Below are 13,773 nucleotides of genomic sequence, written 5' to 3'. Positions count from 1 at the left end.
TGGACCACCAGCTGGTATACAGTCAGATATAGCTTGGTGTATTGAGGACCACCAGCTGGTATACAGTCAGATATAGCTTGGTGTATTGTGGACCACCAGCTGGTATACTGTCAGATATAGCTTGGTGCATTGAGGACCACCAGCTGGTATACAGTCAGATATAGCTTGGTGTATTGAGGACCACCAGCTGGTATACAGTCAGATATAGCTTGGTGTATTGAGGACCACCAGCTGGTATACAGTCAGATATAGCTTGGTGTATTGAGGACCACCAGCTGGTATACTGTCAGATATAGCTTGGTGTATTGAGGACCACCAGCTGGTATACTGTCAGATATAGCTTGGTGTATTGAGGACCACCAGCTGGTATACTGTCAGATATAGCTTGGTGTATTGAGGACCACCAGCTGGTTTACTGTCAGATATAGCTTGGTGGATTGTGGGTAACCTTCTTCAGTACACCGTCTGACTCTGTCCTGCGAAGGTCTGCTCTGTCCTCTCCCTCTTCTTTGTCCCCATCTATACAACACAAGACACTCATCAGATATGTAGAAGACATGTTGCCCGGCATTAACACAAGTCACACGAAACACCAAGGCTTGAGAATGAGGTCAAACCAAGGCTTGAGAATGAGGTCAAACCAAGGCTTGAGAATGAGGTCAAACTAATCAGATAGATGCTCTAAGTTAAAGGGATCCATCTTTGATCTTAAACTCCATTATTGACATGATTAACAAGGAAAACAGAGGCCCATCTGAGGCTCTCAAGGCTTCTCAACCCTTGATAGTGAATACGTATTACTGACAGGGATGTGTCTTACTCTTAGAGATGTGTATCTGCTGAGAGTCAAAGCCTCCGAAAGTCTCGGCCCTGCGAAGGAGACATACAGGGCCCGGGCCCACCACTCCTCCTCCTCCTTCTGTCTCTGGGACCCACACCACCTGCTGCCCCCCCATCGCTCCACCCAGAGTACCGTTCACCAGCGCCTGCAACGTCTCCACTGTCACAGAGAGAGAGAGAAAGAGAGAGAAAGAGAGAGAGATTGAGAGATGAGGGGGAAAGAGAAAGTACAGAAGAGCAGAGAGAGAGAGAGAAAGGATTTCACTAACCAAATGATAATAACTATGTTACTGACCGTACTGTACCGTAGATATTAACAGTGTTTCTAATCTTTGCATCAATATCTTCTTAATCAAACAGTCTTTGCAATCAACCTTCCCAGTACGTTCTCACATCAGAGGAGAACATCTGATAGATCAGGAAGACAGTGAAAGATAATGCGACATTGGAAGCCACTGTTAGGTCTAATGCACCATGTCTACAGTCTGGTCTCCACCCCTGGTTCCTATTAGATGGGCTGTTGTTACCACACCATGTCTACAGTCTGGTCTCCACCCCTGGTTCCCATTAGATGGGCTGTTGTTACCACACCATGTCTCCTCCACCCCTGGTTCCCATTAGATGGGCTACTGTTACCACACCATGTCTACAGTCTGGCCTCCACCCCTGGTTCCTATTAGATGGGCTGTTGTTATCACACCATGTCTACAGTCTGGTCTCCACCCCTGGATCCCATTAGATGGGCTGTTGTTACCACACCATGTCTACAGTCTGGTCTCCACCCCTGGTTCCCATTAGATGGGCTGTTACCACACCATGTCTACAGTCTGGTCTCCACCCCTGGTTCCCATTAGATGGGCTACTGTTACCACACCATGTCTCCTCCACCCCTGGTTCCCATTAGATGGGCTGTTGTTACCACACCATGTCTACAGTCTGGTCTCCACCCCTGGTTCCCATTAGATGGGCTGTTACCACACCATGTCTACAGTCTGGTCTCCACCCCTGGTTCCCATTTGATGGGCTACTGTTACCACACCATGTCTACAGTCTGGCCTCCACCCCTGGTTCCTATTAGATGGGCTGTTGTTATCACACCATGTCTACAGTCTGGTCTCCACCCCTGGTTCCCATTAGATGGGCTACTGTTACCACACCATGTCTCCTCCACCCCTGGTTCCCATTAGATGGGCTGTTGTTACCACACCATGTCTACAGTCTGGTCTCCACTCCTGGTTCCCATTAGATGGGCTACTGTTACCACACCATGTCTACAGTCTGGCCTCCACCCCTGGTTCCCATTAGATGGGCTACTGTTACCACACCATGTCTACAGTCTGGCCTCCACCCCTGGTTCCCATTTGATGGGCTATTGTTACATTCATGGTGAGAGACTAGTCTGTCTACTAACCTTCCTGTAGTGCTCCCTTTATGATGGGTTCTCCTTTAGGTATGTCCTCAGAGCTCGCTCCGCTCCCAGCCCTGAACAGCCCCTTGGCCCTGGTGACCTGGCTGGGGCCCTGGTCCTCTCCTGGGCCTGTTCCTGGGGGGGTTCCAGGGCTCCGGACCTCACACATCTCCCTAAACACGGCCATCTTCTCCTCCAGCATACACATGATCTGTTCATCCTTCTTCCTCAGCATCTCTGCAGGGGAGATGAGGTATTGTTACTGTTGATGAGTGTACCCTTCACAGAATCATCTCTGGAAGGGAGATGAGGTATTGTTACTGTTGATGAGTGTACCCTTCACAGAATCATCTCTGGAAGGGAGATGAGGTATTGCTAGTGTTGATGAGTGTACCCTTCACAGAATCATCTCTGGAAGGGAGATGAGGTATTGTCAGTGTTGATGAGTGTACCCTTCACAGAATCATCTCTGGAAGGGAGATGAGGTATTGTTACTGTTGATGAGTGTACCCTTCACATAATCATCTCTGGAAGGGAGATGAGGTATTGTCAGTGTTGATGAGTGTACCCTTCACAGAATCATCTCTGGAAGGGAGATGGTGTATTGCTAGTGTTGATGAGTGTACCCTTCACAGAATCATCTCTGGAAGGGAGATGAGGTATTGTCAGTGTTGATGAGTGTACCCTTCACAGAATCATCTCTGGAAGGGAGATGAGATATTGTTACTGTTGATGAGTGTACCCTTCACAGAATCATCTCTGGAAGGGAGATGAGGTATCGTTACTGTTGATGAATGTACCCTTCACAGAATCATCTCTTGAAGGGAGATGGTGTATTGCTAGTGTTGATGAGAGTACCCTTCACAGAATCATCTCTGGAAGGAATATGAGGTATTGTTACTGTTGATGAGTGTACCCTTCACAGAATCATCTCTGGAAGGGAGATGAGGTATTGTTACTGTTGATGAATGTACCCTTCACAGAATCATCTCTGGAAGGGAGATGGTGTATTGCTAGTGTTGATGAGTGTACCCTTCACAGAATCATCTCTGGAAGGGAGATGAGGTATTGTCAGTGTTGATGAGTGTACCCTTCACAGAATCATCCATGTCTTATAGAGTATACGTCATCTCTAACACACAGTCTCCATCTCATCCGATGGCTATAGAACTGCTGTGGCTATGATTGTAGCTAACATTGATATATACTGAAGTTAGGTATTTGAACAGAACTTAAATGAACAAATATAGAAATAATAAATAAATGCCCTCTTTGGCATTTCTACCAGAACGTCCTGTGCAACTAGAGGGAGAAAAAAATTCTAGATCACCTTTACTCCACACACAGAGACGCATACAAAGCTCTTCCTCACTCTCCATCTGACCATAACTCTATCCTCCTGCTTCCTGCTTACAAGCAAGAACACAAACAGGAAGTACCAGTGACAAGCTCAATACAGAAGTGGTCTGAAGCTACAGGACTGTTTCGCTAGCACAGACTGGAATATTTCCCTGGGATTCATCCAATAACATTGAGGAGTTTTACCACATCAGTTACTGACTTTATTAATAAGTGCATTGACGACGTCGTCCCCACAGTGACCATGCGTGAGTATCCCAACCAGAACCCATGGATTACAGGCAACATCCGCACTGAGTTAGAGGCTTGAGCTGCCGATTTCAAGGGGAGGGACACCAATCCAAATGCTTATAAGAAATCCAGCTACGACCTCCGACAGTAAAAATGTCAATACAAATCCTACTAGATGTGGCAGGGCTATCAAACTGTCACGGAGTACAAAGGGAAACCCAGCCGTGAGCTGCCCAGTGATGCAAGCCTACCAGACCCTTCAAATGTTGTGATGATAAAATCCTGGAGAAATAAATAGCACATAGAATTTATTTTTTTTTACCAGATATTATTGTTCATCCTGATCAGACAGGTTTTTTACATGGACGATACATTGGTGATAATATAATTACTTGAAACAATTGAACATTATGAAACATCAGAGATAACCGGCCTGGTCTTCATAGCAGATTTTGAAAAGGTGTTTGATAAAGTACGACTAGAATTTATATATAAATGCCTGGATTACTTTAATTTCGGTGAATCTCTTACACATTCGGTTAAAGTTATGTATAGCAACCACAGGTGTAAAATAGTAAATAGTTATTTTTTATTTTAAGAGGAGTACAACAGGGCTGTCCAATGTCTCCATATCTATTTATTATGGCCATTGAAATGCTGGCTATTAAAATTAGATCCAACAAGAACATCAAGGAGTTAGAAATCCAGGGGATTAAAAACTCTGTCAGAGTGACCATTGGGTTCTTGATCACCTCCCTGACCAAGGTACTTCTCCCCCGAATGCTTAGTTTGGCCAGGCGGCCAGCTCTAGGAAGAGTCTTGGCTGGTTCCAAACTTCTTCCATTTAAGAATGATGGAGGCACCGTGTTCTTAGGGACCTTCAATGTTGCAGACATTTTCTGGCACCCTTCCCAAGATCTGTGCCTTGACACAATCCAGTCTCGGTGCTCTACGGACAATTCCTTCGACCTCATGGCTTTGTTTTTGCTTTGACATGCACTGTCAACTGTGGGACATTATATAGACAGGTGTGTGCCTTTACAAATCATGTTCAGTCAATTACATTTACCACAGGTGGACTCCAATCAAGCTGTAGAAACATCTCAAGGATGATCAATGGAAACAGAATGCACCTGAGCTCAATTTCAAGTCTCATAGCAAAGGGACTGAATACGCAAATACGGTATCTGTTTTTTTTTATACATTTGCAAACATTTATAAAAACCTGTTTTTGCTTTGTCATTACAGGGTATTGTGTGTAGATTGACCAGGAAAAAAACATTCATCAATTTTAGAATAAGTAACAAAATTAGGAGAAAGTGAAGGGGTCCGAATGCTCTGTACAAGTTATAGTTAAACCCCAAATGTAACGTTATCCTGTACATTTGGACAGCTGTGCCATACAGGTTGCAAAATAAATGGGAAGAGATTTCCCGATATACCGATTCCATGGCACATGATGTACGAGCTGACAAAAAAACAACACTTAGAGTTTTTACATTTTTCAAATTATGATACAACATTTTTGCCACCAACAGAATGCTACATATAATGTCACGCCCTGATCTGTTTCACCTGTCCTTGTGATTGTCTCCACCCCTTCCAGGTGTCGCTTATTTTCCGCAGTGTATTTCTCCCTGTGTTTCCTGTCTCTCTGTGCCAGTTCGTCTTGTATGTTTTTCCAAGTCAACCAGCGTTTTTCCCGTTCTCCTGCTTTTTGCGTTCTCCTGTTTCTAGTCCTCCCGGTTTTAACTCTTGCCTGTTTCTGGACTCTGTACCCGCCTGCCTGACCATTCTGCCTGCCATGACCACGAGCCTGTCTGCCACTCTGTACCTCCTGGACTCTGATCTGGTTTTGACCTTTTTGCCTGTCCACGACCATTCTCTTGCCTACCCCTTTGGATTAATAAACATTGTAAGACTCCAACCATCTGTCTCCTGTGTCTGCATCTCACCTTGTGCCTTGATATATAAGGGTCATACAACAATCTTAGCTTTGTAGATTTTGTTGCGAAGAGACAGAAACACTAGATAATTTATTATGGTAGCTTGTTTCTGGTCACAGGTTCAGTAATGATTAAAAAATAATCACAATATTCACTTAATAAAACAAATCTTACGAATAACAGTGTTTGGAAAGCCATACACAATCAATCAATATCATAGTAAGGTTGTAATCTTCAGCTCTGTGGATAATATGCAATTAGAAAGGGTTAGAAAATGTATGTAAAACAATTGAAAAATATATGGCACATTGAAACCAAAAAAGGGTGGTCTATGGTGATAGGTGGGATGGGCTGAGAGTTGTTGATGGGGTCTACGGTGATAGGTGGGATGGGCTGAGAGTTGCTGAGTGGGTCTACGGTGATAGGTGGGATGGGCTGAGAATTGCTAAGGTCTATGGTGATGGGTGGGATGGGCTGAGAATTGCTAAGGAGGTCTATGGTGATAGGTGGGATGGGCTGAGAGTTGCTGAGTGGGTCTATGGTGATTGTTGGGATGGGCTGAGAGTGGCTGAGGGGGTATATGGTGATAGTTGGGATGGGCTGAGAGGGTCTATGGTGATAAGAGGGATGGGCTGAGTGTGGCTGAGGGGGTCTATGGTTATAGGTGGGATGGGCTGAGGGGGTCTATGGTGATAGGTGGGATGGGCTGAGAGTGGCTGAGGGGGTCTATGGTCAAGGGAGTCTCCTCACCTCTCATCTCCTTAGCTTTGGTCTCCAGCAGTCTCTTGTCCTCCTCCGTTTCACTGGGGTTCTCCTCATCCTCATATTTCTCTCTGTAAAGCAACATCATTAGTACAAACCACTCCCATTTCCAGCCATTCACATGTCCTCTTAGCATCCTATAGAAGCCTGTTGACAGCGCTAGTCTTCTCTCTACTGCTGAGAAAGCCTAGGGTAGAGTAGCCTACAGTGGCAGCCTGCCCATGAGGTGATGAAGCCAGACAGAGAACAGTCAATACTCCAATAGAGCATTACAACATATTGTACATCCCTCCATCCCTAGGTACAGAATGATAGCACATTCTCTCTCTCCATGGTTCGGAGTTCAGACTTACATGGACTGCATGGCCTCCTGTATGATTTGCATCCAGGTGTTGCGTTCCTCCTTGGTTGCAGTGTGTACCTCCACCATCTCTGGTTTCTCCATCCCTGCTGTTATCAGGAAGAGACCCTTCTCCTCGTTAGCCACCTCTCTAACGATCAGCTTCTGGAGGGAGAGGACCGTGGAGCGCTGGTCCTATGGGGCGATGGAAGAGAGGGAGGGATGATTAACGGATGGATTAAAGGCAGGAAGAGGGAGAGTGAAGCAGAGAGAGAAGGGGAGAGAGAAGAAAGGGAGAAAGAGAAAGAGAGAGAGGGGAGAGAGGTGACATGGAGAGAGAGGGTGGGGGTAGAGAGGAGAGAGAGAGTGATAGATGGGAGAGAGAGAATAAGAGAGAGTGGGATAGAGGAGAGAGAGACAGAGGGGAGAGAGTGATAGATGGGAGAGAGAGAATAAGAGAGAGAGGGATAGAGGGGAGAGAGATAATATATTCAACAAAGATGAATGGAGGGAAAGGGGTGGGACAGAAAGAGGTAGAATGAGAGAGGGAGATGGAAAGGGAGCGAGAGAGATTAAGCCTTATATGAAAGTCTGCATAATATCATCCACCTGCAGCTCAGTGTCCATATCTGAATCACCTCTCTGGTTATTCTCTGGGCATCAATATTGCTTAGTCATTGAGCTATTAAAAGAGTTATATGCAAATCAAAGCTTATTTGTCACGTTTACAGAATACAGTTGGTGTAAACAGTACAATGAAAGGTTTAATTGCAAACTCTCCCTCAACAATGCAGAATTCAATGTACGTTCACTTGAGTTAAGCAACAAATGTTATTTACCACAACCTCAAAGTCACACCATCTGGACTTCGTGCGGGTGTGCTGTGTGTTGCTACTTGGCTACCAGCCAAACCTTTCGCTTGGACTTTTAATAACCATTTAATCAAAATCTGCATTAAACACATTTACCAACGTCTCAGTTTTTTCCTCGCTAGACCTTTTTCATTGAACTTTTTCACCCCGGATGCTTTATCTGGACATGGTTCTACAGGACCTCCACCAGCCAACCAGTAGTAACATTAACATGATGCTTTATCTGGACATGGTTCTACAGGTCCTCCACCAGCCAACCAGTAGTAACATTAACATGATGCTTTATCTGGACGTGGTTCTACAGGACCTCCACCAGCCGAAGATAAGTAGTAACATTAACATGATGCTTTATCTGGACGTGGTTCTACAGGACCTCCACCAGCCAACCAGTAGTAACATTAACATGATGCTTTATCTGGACGTGGTTTTACAGGACCTCCACCAGCCAACCAGTAGTAACATTAACATGATGCTTTATCTGGACGTGGTTCTACAGGACCTCCACCAGCCGAAGATAAGTAGTAACATTAACATGATGCTTTATCTGGACGTGGTTCTACAGGACCTCCACCAGCCAACCAGTAGTAACATTAACATGATGCTTTATCTGGACGTGGTTCGTCAGGACCTCCACCAGCCAACCAGTAGTAACATTAACATGATGCTTCATCTGGACGTGGTTCGTCAGGACCTCCACCAGCCGAAGATAAGTAGTAACATTAACATGATGCTTTATCTGGACGTGGTTCTACAGGACCTCCACCAGCCGAAGATAAGTAGTAACATTAACATGATGCTTTATCTGGACGTGGTTCTCCAGGACCTCCACCAGCCGAAGATAAGTAGTAACATTCTGTTGAGTTGGCAACCTGATGAAAGCAGGTCAATATTTAAATCACCCAGAAAATATAACTATATTAATACCACATACAAGTATTTCACAAATGCTATCCAGATACTGACTGTTAACACTTGGTGGTCTATAGCAGCTTCCCACCAGAATGGGCTTTAGATGAGGCAGATGAACCTGTAGCCATATTACTTCAACAGTATTTAACACGAGATCCTCACTAAGCTTTACAGGAATGTACCCTGAAGGCTGTTGCGGTTCTGAATATAAACAGCCACACCTCCACCTTTGTCATTTCTGTTTTTGCTTTATTGCTATCACTGTATCATCAAAGGTATATGATATATACCTATACCTATATGTATTATCTAAGTGAGTTTCAGAGATTGTTAGTATATGAATGTCATTTGTTACTAGCAAATTATTGATTTCATGAACCTTGTTTACTTAAGCTACATACAGTGCCTTGCGAAAGTATTTGGCCCCCTTGAACTTTGCGACCTTTTCCCACATTTCAGGCTTCAAACATAAATTTGTGAAGAATCAACAACAAGTGGGACACAATCATGAAGTGGAACGACATTTATTGGATATTTCAAACTTTTTTAACAAATCAAAAACTGAAAAATTGGGCGTGCAAAATTATTTAGCCCCTTTACTTTCAGTGCAGCAAACTCTCTCCAGAAGTTCAGTGAGGATCTCTGAATGATCCAATGTTGACCTAAATGACTAATGATGATAAATACAATCCACCTGTGTGTAATCAAGTCTCCGTATAAATGCACCTGCACTGTGATAGTCTCAGAGGTCCGTTAAAAGCGCAGAGAGCATCATGAAGAACAAGGAACACACCAGGCAGGTCCGAGATACTGTTGTGAAGAAGTTTAAAGCCGGATTTGGATACAAAAAGATTTCCCAAGCTTTAAACATCCCAAGGAGCACTGTGCAAGCGATAATATTGAAATGGAAGGAGTATCAGACCACTGCAAATCTACCAAGACCTGGCCGTCCCTCTAAACTTTCAGCTCATACAAGGAGAAGACTGATCAGAGATGCAGCCAAGAGGCCCATGATCACTCTGGATGAACTGCAGAGATCTACAGCTGAGGTGGGAGACTCTGTCCATAGGACAACAATCAGTCGTATATTGCACAAATCTGGCCTTTATGGAAGAGTGGCAAGAAGAAAGCCATTTCTTAAAGATATACATAAAAAGTGTCGTTTAAAGTTTGCCACAAGCCACCTGGGAGACACACCAAACATGTGGAAGAAGGTGCTCTGGTCAGATGAAACCAAAATTGAACTTTTTGGCAACAATGCAAAACGTTATGTTTGGCGTAAAAGCAACACAGCTCATCACCCTGAACACACCATCCCCACTGTCAAACATGGTGGTGGCAGCATCATGGTTTGGGCCTGCTTTTCTTCAGCAGGGAAAGGGAAGATGGTTAAAATTGATGGGAAGATGGATGGAGCCAAATACAGGACCATTCTGGAAGAAAACCTGATGGAGTCTGCAAAAGACCTGAGACTGGGACGGAGATTTGTCAATGAAAGCAAAATCTACAATGGAATGGTTCAAAAATAAACATATCCAGGTGTCAGAATGGCCAAGTCAAAGTCCAGACCTGAATCCAATCGAGAATCTGTGGAAAGAACTGAAAACTGCTGTTCACAAATGCTCTCCATCCAACCTCACTGAGCTCGAGCTGTTTTGCAAGGAGGAATGGGATAAAATTTCAGTCTCTCGATTTGCAAAACTGATAGAGACATACCCCAAGCGACTTACAAAGTATTAACTTAAGGGGGCTGAATAATTTTGCACGCCCAATTTTTCAGTTTTTGATTTGTTAAAAAAGTTTGAAATATCCAATAAATGTCGTTCCACTTCATGATTGTGTCCCACTTGTTGTTGATTCTTCACAAAAAAATACAGTTTTATATCTTTATGTTTGAAGCCTGAAATGTGGCAAAAGGTCGCAAAGTTCAAGGGGGCCGAATACTTTCACAAGGCACTGTATGTTAACATGGGCTATTTCTAACCCTTTTCTGGGATGCTTGATTGTTTTTCTTGCTTTACTGGGAAGCTTCGCAGAGGTAGACATGCTCAGGTTATTTTTATTAGTGCAGGGTGAGATGCACACTGTAGACTTCCTGCTAGGGCACACCGCCTCAGTGCTAACAGTATAACTCTGGTTCATAGGCATATGATTACTGCCTACAATAGCAGTAGGATCAGCAGAGACATTCAGGGCAGTTAGATGGACATAAATTAGGTTATTTACATTGTGTCTTCCAACGCCCCTGGGATCATGTACATTTGCTGAAGCATTATGACAATTCAGCGTCACAATGGTAGGGATTCAATGAGCTGGGCTCGGGTCATTGATAAGTCATTGTCTAAGTGTAGGGATATTGTTATCCACGTCGGCACCAACTATGTTAGGAGGTCACCAAGCGCAACATAGCTTCAGCGTGTTGTTAGGTTCTTGTATTTCAGAGTAAGTAACTCACGGACACTAGAGAAGATTGAACCAGGGTTAATTCTTCCCAAAGGATCTGTACAGTAATTCAGACAACCCAACATTTCTCCCATCACAGGTAGATATATATTCCCCTTAAGACACTTCTCCTTCTCTCCAATCTTTACATCTTATGGTTCCACAGGAAGTAGTAAACCTTTATTACTCCCTTCAGGGGATCTGACCTTACCTCCTGACCTCAACCCCTCCTTCACCTCGTCCACAGATGTCCATCTGCCTCCCCTATAGCAATCTTTTGATCTCCTCCCGTCCACCCAGCACATTCCACAGCCACTCTGTCTTTCTACAGATCTCACTCCTTAATATACTATGCGTCTGATCTATCATGTCTTTAATATCTCAATGTTCAGAATATTGAATCCAACAGTGTAAATCAGCTAGAAAGATGTGTCGGAATCGAGTAATTGTCTCTGGCCCCCTCTCAGTCAGAGGGAGTGATGAGCTCTACAGCAGAGTCTCACAACTCAATTGCTGGTTGAGAACTGTTTTCTGTCCCTCCCAAAAGATAGACATTGTAGATAATTGGCCCTCTTTTTGGGACTCACCCACAAACAGGACCGAGCCTGGCCTGCTGAGGAGTGACGCACTCCATCCTAGCTGGAAGGGCTAGGATGCTCTCATCTTATCTGTCAGCATAGACGGGCTCTAACTCCTCTAGCGCCACAATGAAATAGGGTGCAGGCCAGGCAGCAGGCTGTTAGCCAGGCAACAGGCTGTTAGCGAGCCTGCCAGCATAGTGGAGTCTGCCACTAGCACAGTCAGTATAGTCAGCTATTTTTGACTCTCTCTCTCTAACGCACCTGCTGTCTCGAAATCTGATTGCTCGGCTATGAAAAGCCAACTGACATTTACTCCTGAGATACTGACCTGTTGCTCCCTCTACAACCACTGTGATTATTATTATTTAACTCTGCTGGTCATCTATGAACGTCTGAACATATTGAATAACAATCTGGCCTTTATGGCCATGTACTTTTATACTGTAAACCTCCACCCGGTACAGCCAGAAGAGGACTGGCCACCCCTCGGAGGCTGGTTCCTCTCTAGGTTTTTTCCTAGGCTCCTGGCTTTCTAGGGAGTTTTTCCAAGCCACCGTGCTTCTACATCTGCATTGTTTGCTGGGGTTTTAGGCTGGGTTTCTGTATAACACTTTGAGATATCTGCTGATATTAAAAGGGCTTTGTAAATATATTTAATTGATTGATGAATTAACATAATACTGGAGATTGCAATGATGATTAACAATTGTTTGTCCAAAAACATCCAATTGATGTACAGATCAATGTATTTAAACTATCCTGCTGTCCATCTACCAACATGTTACAATGTATTTAAACTATCCTGCTGTCCATCTACCAACATGTTACAATGTATTTAAGCTATCCTGCTGTCCATCTACCAACATGTTACAATGTATTTAAACTATCCTGCTGTCCATCTACCAACATGTTACAATGTATTTAAACTATCCTGCTGTCCATCTACCAACATGTTACAATGTATTTAAACTATCCTGCTGTCCATCTACCAACATGTTACAATGCATTTAAGCTATCCTGCTGTCCATCTACCAACATGTTACAATGTATTTAAACCATCCTGCTGTCCATCTACCAACATGTTACAATGTATTTAAACTATCCTGCTGTCCATCTACCAACATGTTACAATGTATTTAAACTATCCTGCTGTCCATCTACCAACATGTTACAATGTATTTAAACGATCCTGCTGTCCATCTACCAACATGTTACAATGTATTTAAACTATCCTGCTGTCCATCTACCAACATGTTACAATGTATTTAAACTATCCTGCTGTCCATCTACCAACATGTTACAATGTATTTAAACTATCCTGCTGTCCATCTACCAACATGTTACAATGTATTTAAACTATCCTGCTGTCCATCTACCAACATGTTACAATTTATTTAAACTATCCTGCTGTCCATCTACCAACATGTTACAATGTATTTAAACTATCCTGCTGTCCATCTACCAACATGTTACAATGTATTTAAACTATCCTGCTGTCCATCTACCAACATGTTACAATGTATTTAAACTATCCTGCTGTCCATCTACCAACATGTTACAATGTATTTCCATGGTGAACATGCTTATTATTCCCCAACCAAGGACTTCTCTAAATTACTGGCTGTCGGGCCCTATCCAACCTACCCATAACCCAGCCAAGGACTTCTCTAAATTACTGGCTGTTGGGCCATATCCAACCTACCCATAACCCAGCCAAGGACTTCCCTAAATTACTGGCTGCTGGGCCCAATACAACCTACCCATAACCCAGCCAAGGACTTCCCTAAATGACTGTCTGTTGGGCCCAATACATCCTACCCATAACCCAGCCAAGGACTTCCCTAAATGACTGTCTGTTGGGCCCAATACAACCTACCCATAACCCAGCCAAGGACTTCCCTAAATGACTGTCTGTTGGGCCCAATACAACCTACCCATAACCCAGCCAAGGACTTCCTTAAATTACTGGCTGTTGGGCCCAATACAACCTACGCATAACCCAGCCAAGGACTTCTCTAAATTACTGGCTGTCGGGACCTATCCAACCTACCCATAACCAAACACATCCCATTGAGCTGTAATT

The 13,773-nt window shown here is 43.9% G+C and overlaps 1 protein-coding gene across 1 annotated transcript in view; it reads right to left on the bottom strand.

The window, feature by feature from the left end:
* LOC110516616 (A-kinase anchor protein 13) overlaps positions 1–13,773 on the bottom strand; it is a 59,690-nt gene that overhangs the window by 18,938 nt on the left and 26,979 nt on the right. The window contains 5 exon segments of the mRNA XM_036981729.1: positions 449–519; positions 821–1,000; positions 2,252–2,485; positions 6,535–6,617; positions 6,900–7,081. Of these exon segments, the coding sequence (XP_036837624.1) occupies positions 449–519; positions 821–1,000; positions 2,252–2,485; positions 6,535–6,617; positions 6,900–7,081 (750 nt within the window).

Source organism: Oncorhynchus mykiss, chromosome 6 (assembly GCF_013265735.2).
Source record: "Oncorhynchus mykiss isolate Arlee chromosome 6, USDA_OmykA_1.1, whole genome shotgun sequence".
Classification (NCBI taxonomy): domain Eukaryota; kingdom Metazoa; phylum Chordata; class Actinopteri; order Salmoniformes; family Salmonidae; genus Oncorhynchus; species Oncorhynchus mykiss.
The sequence above is the reverse complement of the archived record's forward strand: the minus strand, read 5'-3'. Positions and strand labels throughout refer to the sequence as shown.